Below are 10,663 nucleotides of genomic sequence, written 5' to 3'. Positions count from 1 at the left end.
GGACTTGGTGGTAAGAGCCTGGGTCCCTGCCCCGGGGAGCTCATGGAATGGGGGGAAGACAGATGACAAGCAAACAACTCAATATAATGATGTCAAGTTCTATGATGGAAATGAATAGGGTGTGGTAGGGATTTTGACTGGGGGTGGTCAGGGAGGGCTTTCTGAGGAGGTTATATTTGAGCAGGTGCTTGAAGAGGCGGAGAAGCTGGCCATGTGTCTATCTGGGGGCACTCCAGGCAGTAGGCACCACTTGTGCAAAGGCCCTGAGGTAGGAACAAACTTGGCAAGGATGGTTTGCCTGGGGCAGAGAGAGCAGGGGCAAAAGAGGTGGGGAAGGGACTTCCCTGGTGGTCCAGTGGTTAAGACTCCGCACTTCCAATGCAGGAGGCATGGGTTCGATTCCTGGTTGGGGAACTAGGATCCCACATGCCTCGTGGTGCAACCAAAAAAAAAAAAAAAAGAGGTGGGGAAAATGGGCCAGCAGCTGCATGGCAACACCAAGCAGGGGCTTTGGGGAGGGGAGGAGAGAGGGGTGACTGACCTTCTGAGACCTTGGGACATTCACAGCAGCGCCTTCATCCTTGCAGAGTGCCCTCTGGTTGGTGGGAGAACTCCGTGGGAGCGGGGCAGGCCACATTTGGGTGGGGATTAAGCCTATCCCCACCTCCTGGCCACCCCCTTCACAGGTGTTCCCCTTAGGGCATTTCAGTCCTGGTGGAGCTGGGCTTTCTGGAGGCGCCACTGCTCTGGCCCTTTCTAGCCCAGGGGAAGAGGGCCTGGAGGGGAAGATGGGCGGGGGGGGGGGGGGGGGGCGGGGAAGGAGGCTGCGGACAGGCCTCTTCCTGTTCTGGCACAAGGAAACTGGAAGGAGCCTGGCCCAGGTGTGACCTTTGGACCTCAGGAGAAGAGCTGACGCCAGGAGCCCTGAGGGGGGCAGCCGAGGCAGGGGGACTCCGGGGCACCCCTCAACAGCCCCCTGGCACATGGCTGTGGAAGGTGGCAGCTGAGCCCGGGGCCGGGGGCCAGAGGAAACCGGCTGGAAACTACCTCTGGACAGTGTCCACTCCTGAGCCTAAGCCTCTCCGGGAATGGGGCCCTGGGGGAGGGCTGCCCAGGGAGGCTTATCTCTGCAAATGAAGCTGAAGGTTAGGCTCCCCGGGGAGGAGAGGGGCCTGGGGTTGCCTGCAGCTGGTGGGGCGGATTTTGAGCTGGAATAGGCTGGCCGGCCCAGGGAAAGGCACACGCAAAGGGCGGAGGCCTGGAGTGACGAGGCTGTCCCACTAACTCATCTCCCTGCCTCAGGCTGGGCCCTGTTGGCCTCTGCAGCCTTCCTGCCCCTGTCCCTGTCACTCCTCAGGAAGGCCTGCCCTGACTACCCTCGAAGAGGTTCCCTGGTCACCTTCAGCCACACTGCCACTTTGCTCTCAACTGACATCCTTTTTCATCTCCCCTACCTTCAGCTCTGTAACCATCCGCCTCCCTGCCCGCAGGGTGAGCTGAGTGGGAGGGGCTCGCGATCCATAATATTTTATTATATTATTTATTTATTTGGCTGCCCCGCGCGGCATGCGGGATCTTAGTTCCCTGACCAGACATGGAACCCGTGCCCGCTGCAGTGGAGGTGCGGAGTCTTAACCACTGGAACTACTGGACCACCAGGGAAGTCCCCGATCCATAATATTTTAATTGCATTAGTAAAAAAGCCAAAACCAAGGCAAAAGAACCCATGATGAACAAAATATCAAGATTTTAAATAAAGGCAGGATGACTCGCCTCACCCCAGTCAGCGGCCTGGTTCCAACAAAACTGTGGGTTTTTTAGTAGTGCATTAAAATATTTTTTTTTATGTTGACTACTGAGTTTTTTGGCACGCTGTAAGCTTATTTTCTAGGCGAGTGCCTCACTTGCCTCACCCGAGTCCTGGCTCTGGAATGAGTGAAGGATCCAATGTATGGTTGTGAGTCTCCACTGCCTGAAACCTAGGGGGAACCCAAAGCCCTGGCCCCGCCCACCCACTAGTGCCCCGCCCACCACGACGTGCCCCGCCCCTCCAGGGAGCCAGCTCCACCCCCAAACCCTGCCCCGCGCCCGGCTCCTGGCCCCCGGCCCCTCCGGCCCCCGCGCACACCTGCGCGTCACTTCCGGGGCGGCGGTGGGAGTGAGGTTCACTTCCGCCAGCGGGGGAGCGGCGGCGGTGGCGGCGGAGGAGACCGGGCCGGGGCCCCGGGGGATCGACGGACGCACGGCCGGGCGGCCGGGAGCCATGGAGCGCGGCCCCGGGGCCGGGGGGCGCGGGCCGCGGCGGTGAGTGTCCTGCAGGGGCTGGCGCGGCTGCGCGGAGCGGTGTCAGTGCTTCCCGCGGCCGTTTGGAGAGCCGGGCCGGGCCGCGAGGCCGGGGCAGTCCGGCCGGACGCCCCCGAGACCCCGCACTCCCGGAGCGGCCGCGGTCCCAGCCGGAGGACCCCCGGATCAGGGCCAGGGACCGCGGGACGGCGTCTCCGATTCCGGCAGAGCGCCGTCCGCCGTCCATTCAGCCCTCCGACGTGGGGTGTGTTCTCACCTTTGCGGGTACGTGGCCCTGCCTTCGGGGAATGCGCTGTCTGAGCCGCGGACTCTATCCCCGGCCCCGAACCAGTGCCCCAGCCTGACACCCGGACCCAACGAAGCAGCCGGAGCCCTGCTTCCTAAACGTCTCCAAGACACCTCTGCCCTTTCGCGGGCGTCCTCTGGCGGGCTGGGACACCTGGACAGGCTTCCCAGCCTTTGCTCCAGTCCCATCTCCAGGCTACAGCTAGGGCATATCCACAGCTCCTAACCCACGGGCTCCATTCCCAGCCCGGGACTCCTCCAGGGCTCCTCCTTTTCCCCCAGGATGAAGTCCAAACTGCAGTAGGGCTCACGGGCGCGGCCCGACCCAGCTCTGGCTCTCTCCAGGATCCCTCTGCTCTCCTCTTCCTCCCAGTGTCCCTCTAGCCTGGGACCCGCAGTTCCTGGAACCCGCTGTCACTTCTGGGTTTTGCCTGTTTTCTCCCCTCCGCCCTGCTCCCTGTCACCCGGCACTTTGCCTGTGCCTTTCAGGCTGACTGGCTGAACGAGGTGCGGTCATAGTCGTCCGTATTTAGGTCGTCCTGGAGTATTGTAATTGCCTGGTTCCTTGTTGGTCCTCATGACACTGCCAGCCTGCACCGGGCCCGGCAGCGGGGTGCCCGATTATGTGCTTGTGGGTGAAATCGCTGGGCTCTTGGTGCCAGGGGTGCCTGCCCAGTGAGTGAGGCATCTGGGTGCGCTCTGTCCAGTCCGAGGCCCGGCTCTCAGGTCACATTCAGTGACATCTATAAAAGACAGCGGGAGGTCCCAGGTCTGCGTGGCTTGAGAAGAGACCTTCCCCCGTCTCTGTCAGATGTCAGACCTGGCGGACTGTAGCATCCCCCTTTCCCTTTTGCCCCTGGTACTTTGTCCATTCGTTCAGTCAGTGTTTACTGAGCAAGAACAGGTAGTAGTCTTGCCCTCATGGAGTTTCTCTTTGGTTTGAGGGGTATGGTTGAACATGCAACCAAAAGCTGCAGAGACAGATCTGAACCATGAGAGTGTGTGTGGGGGGCTGACCCTGTTTGGAAGGGTGCTGGAAGGGAGATGTGAAGGGTGGGTGGGACAAGGGTCACGGGCTGTCTGGTGAGATTAGGGGAACTGCTGGGGCTTTGGCTCTGAGGCAGGAGGAGGCAGTGGGGCTCATCAGGGGAGGGTGAGGTACAAGATGCGTGAGGCTGGAGAGGTCGGCCCCACGCCTGGTGCCGACCTGGCAGATCGTGGTGAAGGCTTTGATCTCTATCCTGAAAATAGGGGGGCTACTGGGGCACCCAAAAAGGGAGGTAGCGTGATCAGATTTGTGTTGTGAAAAGATCTTTTGGCAGCTGGGGTGAGAATGGCCCAGAGTGGGTGATGGTGGCTCAGCCGGGGAGGGGGGGGGACCGGCGAGGAAGGAGACTGTGCATGCCCCAGGCAGAGTCAGCAGGCCCTGTGACGGGCAGATCTGAGGGTGCAGGGAGGTGTCAAGGATGGCACCCCAGTTTCTGGCTTGGTCAGCAGGACCGTGTCCACCTTAGTATACCTGTTCATCCTCGGGTCACCAGAGGCCTCCTACCTGCCCACTGGCTCTCAGCCAGGCCTTCCTCTCAAAACGAGCCTTCCCTGTGCCACCCAAACTCCAGACCCGCCAAGTCACCAAAGCACCAGTGCAGTGTCATCTGTTGGGGCCTGGGCCTCTTTGAGAATATGTTGGAGCAACATCGGTTTGGTTGACACTCTGGAGGGGGAGGGAGGGCGTCCTGGGCACTGTGGGGTGTTGAGCAGTACCCCTGGCCCTGCACACTCAGTGCCAGTAGTAACCCCCCCGCCCCCAAGTCACGACAACCAAAGATGTCTCCAGACCTTGGCAAGTGTCCCCGGGGGGCAAACTTGCCTTCGTCTGAGAACAGTGTGATGGACTTGTAAAGCGAGCATCCCACCTGGGAGTCTGGGGGCTCCTGGAGGCAGTCCGTGTCCCCGCCTCGGCTTTTGCCACCCTCTCCCATGCCACTCCATGTGCCCCCATCCGAGTGACTGCGATGCGGCTCTCTGCAGCCCCCGGTCTCAGATCACAGGTCTGGAGGGAACAGGTGTATTTCTGGGCCTCAGACTGCGCCGACCTGCTCTGCATCTGCGTGTCCCTGGCCCAGTGGTTTACAAATGCTGTGGCCCCGAAACAGAACGGGCTCAGGTGCTCTGCTGCTGACACTGAGTTGTGAGCGTGTGTCCCTCCCTTACTCCAGGCTGTAGGGAAAACGTAGTAAATGAGTATTCTGTATTTTCAAACCTCTGTATTTTCTTCCAGTCTCCCTGTTGGCAGCTCCATGTACGATTGTAGTTGCTTTAGCAATTTCGCTGTAGTCTGTTCAAGGCCACGTTTCACACGACATTCTGCGTTTCTTCTCTGAGCCTGGCCCATTCCACCACTTTCCCCTCATCTTATTCACTGTCTCTGTGACCTGAGTGGTGTCTGATTGATAGATGAGGAAACTGAGGCCCAGGGAGGCTAAGCGACCTGCCCAAGATCACAGACACCTAAGCTGGCAGAGCTGGGGAAGGAACCCCAGGCTCCCATGACCCAGCCCTGCCTCCCCCCGCAGCAGGCTGACCCCTGGGCCTGGCCCCAAGCACTGGAGAGAGCCATTGTCTCAGCCCAGTAGCCCTTCCCAGCCTCGAGATGTATCCTGCTTTTGTTTCCAGAGCCTTTGTTTGTTGTATTTCCTCTGCCTGGGCTCCTGTCTCCGGACTTCGCAGGCCCTGGGAGCTGGGAGCGTGCTCCTGGGTCCCTGTGGTCAGCAGTTGGTCCTCGCCTGGCTGAGCTGTGGCACCTGGGGGTGGCAGATGGTGATGGGCCCCAGGGCAGAGTCTGGGCCAGCCGTGTGGACAGAGGCACGGGGCGGGAGTGGGGTGGGGTGACGTTTCTCGGGGCCTGGAGCAGGAGCTGTGCTGGGGAGAGCTGGGTGGGCCAGGGCTCTGATCGCCCCGCACAGCCTGCAGGCCGAGGCTGGACTGATGAATGGGCTTAAATGTCAAGAGTTGGTGTCTGCCAGCGGAGGAAGGGTGGTGGCAGGCGGGGTCCTGGTCAGGTTTAGGTCCCACCAAGGTCACTTGGGAGCCCCGGGGGAACCCCACATCTTGCTGTCCCCCTGCAGGGTTTCCCTCTGTGCGACATGGACACACGAGGCTGCGAGGCTCCCAAGGGCTCGGCTTGGACCGCGATGGGGCCGGGCTGCGGCCTCCTAACGGGGCTCTCGTTTGGGGCGGTGGCCGGGGGTCGCCCTGCCCCCTGCCCGTGTCTCCAAGCACCCCCATCCCTCCCCTGCCGGACAAGGCCCGCCCTGGGGCCCGGCGCCCGCCATGAACGGCCTGTCGGTGACTGAGCTCTGCTGCCTCTTCTGCTGCCCACCCTGCCCCGGCCGCATCGCCGCCAAGCTCGCCTTCCTGCCTCCAGAGCCCACCTACTCGCTGGTGCCTGAGCCCGAGCCCGGGCCCGGTGGGGCCGGGGCCGCCCCCTCGGGGACCCTGCGGGCCTCGGCCGGCACCCCTGGGCGCTGGAAGCTCCACCTGATGGATCGCGCCGACTTCCAGTACAGCCAGCGCGAGCTGGACACCATCGAGGTCTTCCTGACCAAGAGCAGCCGGGGCAACCGCATCTCCTGCATGTATGTGCGCTGCGTGCCCGGCGCCAGGTGAGCCACGCGGACTCGACCCCCCAGGGTGGAGGGACCGGGTGGGGGGTGGGAGCCCAGGATGTGCTCCATCCTCAGGGCTCTTGTTTCGGCCAGTGGTGGCCCCTGGATGGCCAGAGACTGGCGAAAGCCCATCTGGAGGTGCGGGTACCCCGGGGATTCTTCTCGCCAAAGGGGCGGCAGATGAGATCTGCCCATGGCCACCGAGGAACTGCCGGGGGCCCTTCCACGTGCAGCCCTCTGGGGGGCCCTCTCGGCACCCTGCCTTGTGGACAAGGGCCCTGAGGCTTGGGGGTGGCTCTGAGTGGCTGTGTCACATCACCTGCTCGATGTGGAGCCATCTGCTTCCGGGTCTCAGTGTTCACCTGCCCAGGGCTGGTCTCCTGGGCCCTGGGTGCCTGGTGAGGCCCGGCACCCGCTTTGGGCCGGTGGCCCCTGAGGCCTGGCTGGCAGCTTGGGCCAGGTCTGACTGCGGGATCCCTACAGTGGTGCAGAGGGGGCCTTCCAGCGGCTTCTGCCTCAGAGCAGGCTGGGTCCAAAGGGCAAGCTTTTACCTTTCAGCTGGGCTGGGCTAGGGCCACAGCGGGGCTGGAGGAAGAAAACTCTGCAAGGCTGTCGGCCGGGATCCAGCCTGGTCACCTGCCCTCGGCATGACCGCCTGGCAGGGCCGCCATGGGGCACAGGGCAGAGGTGGCGGCCCTGGTCATTCCCTGGAGGAGCGGGAAGAGCTGCACCGCGGTGAACAGGGGTTGGCTCTCTTTGCCTGTGGTCGGAGGGGCCTCGTCTCATCCTCCAGGATGGTTCCGAGCAGTGGGCAGACGTGCCTCCCATCCTCGGGCCGTCAGAGTCCCTCCAACAGGAACAATTCCAGGGGAGAGGTGGCTGCTGCCCAGGGCGTCAATGTGATGGTCACTGTGGCTTCCTGGGCTCACGCTGGGAGTCCACCTGTGCCAAGAAGGTGACCGGTGGGCCCAGCGGCCCCCTTTGATGAGCGGAAGCCCGAGACTCCACTGTGTGTCGTGGCCTGAGTCACGCCGGGCAGAGCCAGGCACTGTTCCCCTCGACAGGGCTCCTGCCCCCTCTGCCCTCTGACCTGTGCTTCCCCACTGCCCACCCCAAGGTACACGGTTCTCTTCTCGCACGGCAACGCGGTGGACCTGGGCCAGATGAGCAGCTTCTACATCGGGCTGGGCACGCGCCTCAACTGCAACATCTTCTCCTACGACTACTCGGGCTACGGCGTGAGCTCGGGCAAGCCCTCCGAGAAGAACCTCTACGCCGACATCGACGCCGCGTGGCAGGCCCTGCGCACCAGGTGAGCTCACGCGGCGGGGAGGGGCTGGCAGGCGTGTCTCCTCGCAGGGGGCTGGACCTGGTGAGACCAGGTGGGAGGAAGCCCAGGTGGGTAGCCCCGCAGGAGAGGGAGCTGGTCTGCAGCCACACTGGGCCACAGGAAGAGGCCTGACCCCTGTTCCCTCTGCAGGGTGCAGGGGGAGGGCGGTCCTCCAGCCTCCCTGGGGGGAGCCCCTCCTGGGAGCCGCTGGCCTGGGACTGTCCCCATGGAAATGGAGGTTCCGCCTGGAGGGAGGGGGCGGGCAGAGGACGAGGCCCCTTCTGAGCCCAAGAGGTGGTGTGCGAGGGCGGTGTGAAAGGACTCTGGGAGCCCCGAGGCTGAGGGAGCACTTGGGGTGCGGGGAGGGGCCGGGCCTCTGCATCAGGGTTCTGGTCATGGAGCTTGGCCTCATCCTGAGGAGGGTCTCCTCTGGGCCTGGAAGGTTCTGTCGGGCAGCTTCGTACCCAGCACAGTCCTGGTGGCTGGAGGGAGGTCAGCTCCCAGAGGCTGGGTCCTCCCCAGGCATGGTGCCCAGCACACAGCTGCTTGCTTGACTCAGACAGGGCCCCCGCTGTCTGGTCTACATCTCCGTCCCCAGACCCCACCGCCCCGGTCATCCAGGTCCTGGCAGCCCCCTTCCACCCGTGCTCGCTCACTGAAGCACAATAGCTCAGTCTCTGTGCAGAGATGGCCCGGCGCCCTGTGCTGCTCTAGAGGGAGACCCACCCAACCCCACCCTCCCGAAGGCGGTGCCCTCTGCCTGCCCAGGGCCACCCCATCTTGGCCCTGCCTGGCCGACTGGCGCAAGCAGCTCCTTCAGGGACCACAGCCAGCCTGCCTTGGGGAGGCGGGGCCCTGGTTGCTGGAGTGATGCACCAGGCAGTCCCTGATGAAGGCCCTGGGAGCAGGGTCCCCTGGCACCACCCTGGCGCTGGGGACCCATGCTGGGTGGCGTGGTGCAGGTGTGTGTCCACACTCGGCTGCCGCAGCCTGTCCCCACTGGCTGGGGGTCGCTGGCAGAATCATACCCCGCCAAAGGGCCAGGGGTCTGAGCTCTGTCATCCATCCGTCTGTCCTGCTGCCAGCCTTGACCTCCAGAGACCTGGTCCCTCAGACCCAACAGCTGAGAATCATCAGGAGGGTGGGAGGCTGGGGCCCAAGTGGTGGCCCGGGGCGGGGCAGGCCTGGAAAGAAGAGCTGTGTCATCCGGCACCTGTCACGTTTGTCCAGGTGGAGACAGCCAGGTGGCAGCTGGGGGTCCCTGCCTGGAGCTGGGTGATAGGACGAGGCTGGTGCTCAGCACAGCAGTGCTCATGGTGAACCAGGGAGCAGGTCGGGGAGGAGCAGCCAGGGTGGTAGGCACAAGGCCAAATGGCAACCCTGAGGCCTGGGGGTTGGGGCCGGAGGACAGGGACGGGTACAGATGGCACCTGGGTGCCCAGGTGGGTTGCCCAGGTGAGGCGAAGACCTTCCCTGGCCACTTGGAGGAGGGGCACCCCCTTTGAGATCAGGATGTGGGTGTGGGGAGGAAGGCCGTGGAGGCCCCCTGCAGTGGGAGGGTGGTGAGTGGGTCCTTGTGGGGTCAGGAGAGGACTGTGCTGGGGCGGCGCTGGGGGAGGCCCGTGTGGAGGGGGCGTGGGGGGGTCAGGACCTGGCCACTGTGTAGGAAAGGTGCCCAGGGAGGGAGGTGGTGGCCACCCACCTCCCCTCAGGAGCCGCTATGCCTGCTCACCCACGTTGTACTAAGCAGCTGAGGGGCCGCAAACTGGCTGAGACGAGAGAGGACGAGGCTGCCTCCATTCCCCGAGGCCAAGGGGGTGGGTGAGGGTGACGGGTGCTGGGAGGAAGACACGCCCCCTTGCCGTGCGACCTGGAAAGGCTGTCGAATTCCGAACAGCGAGAACAGGAGGGCCCCAAGCAGGTTCTGCATGTGGCCCTAGTCGAGTGTGTGTAGGGGTGGGGGTGGCCTGGTGACCAGGAGGAGCAGGAGAGGCCCCAGGGATCTGCCCCCAGAAACCACACGGCGCAGGTAGGGCCCGCACAGGTGCACTGCCCAGGTGTGACCAAGTAGATGCTGTCGAAACTGAGGGTAGAGCCGGGGGCCTGGGGCTGCGGGCAGCCAGCTCCCCTCACATCTGCGGGTCCTGCCCCCCCTGCTGAGCGGACCGCCTCGGGGCTGGGAGGCAGGGGAGGGTGCCTGGGCGCCACCCTATTACCTGGAGCCTGCGCGGAGAACGGGGGACTGCACTAGGAGGGCAGGCAGTGGGAGGGGTGTGCTTGTTGCGTCGCGGCTGATCTGCACCCACCGCCGCCAGGTACGGCATCAGCCCAGACAGCATCGTCCTGTACGGGCAGAGCATCGGCACGGTGCCCACCGTGGACCTGGCCTCGCGCTACGAGTGCGCCGCGGTGGTGCTGCACTCCCCGCTCACCTCGGGCATGCGCGTCGCCTTCCCCGACACCAAGAAGACCTACTGCTTTGACGCGTTCCCCAAGTGAGCGCGGAGCGGGGCGGGTCCGCGGGCGGGGGCGGGGACCCAGGGGGCGGGGCCTCGGCGGTGTTGGGGCGCGGAGGCCTAACGTGCCCCGCCCCGCAGCATCGAGAAGGTGTCCAAGATCACGTCGCCGGTGCTCATCATCCACGGCACGGAGGACGAGGTGATCGACTTCTCGCACGGGCTGGCGCTCTACGAGCGCTGTCCCAAGGCCGTGGAGCCTCTGTGGGTGGAGGGTGCCGGGCACAACGACATCGAGCTCTACAGCCAGTACCTGGAGCGCCTGCGCCGCTTCATCTCCCAGGAGCTGCCCAGCCAGCGCGCCTAGCCTAGCGGCAGGCCCGAGCCGCACCGGGACATCAGCAATAAGGCGGCGCCCGGATCCCGCCCCGGCCCCGGGGGCTGCATGTGAACCCCCGGGCGCCCCACGTCCTCGAAGCAGCCGGCCGGTAGGGGTCGGGACCTGACCCGGCCCCTAGGCCGTGGACAATGTACAGGCGACGGAGCTATGCTCTCCTTTCCTTTTGGAAGCAAAACGAAGGAAAAACGTGAGAACAGAAATTAAAGATTTAAAATTTTAA

At 64.0% G+C, this 10,663-nt stretch overlaps 1 protein-coding gene across 1 annotated transcript; it reads left to right on the top strand.

The window, feature by feature from the left end:
- Positions 1–2,167: 2,167 nt before the first annotated feature.
- ABHD17A (abhydrolase domain containing 17A, depalmitoylase) lies at positions 2,168–10,663 on the top strand. Its single transcript, XM_059918874.1, has 5 exons — positions 2,168–2,304; positions 5,718–6,254; positions 7,375–7,569; positions 9,903–10,082; positions 10,185–10,663. Exons 2-5 carry the CDS (start codon positions 5,923–5,925, stop codon positions 10,408–10,410), a joined length of 933 nt encoding a protein of 310 aa, XP_059774857.1. The 5' UTR covers positions 2,168–2,304; positions 5,718–5,922; the 3' UTR covers positions 10,411–10,663.

This window comes from Balaenoptera ricei, chromosome 3 (genome assembly GCF_028023285.1).
Source record: "Balaenoptera ricei isolate mBalRic1 chromosome 3, mBalRic1.hap2, whole genome shotgun sequence".
In the NCBI taxonomy this organism is placed as follows: Eukaryota; Metazoa; Chordata; class Mammalia; order Artiodactyla; family Balaenopteridae; genus Balaenoptera; species Balaenoptera ricei.
The sequence above is the reverse complement of the archived record's forward strand: the minus strand, read 5'-3'. Positions and strand labels throughout refer to the sequence as shown.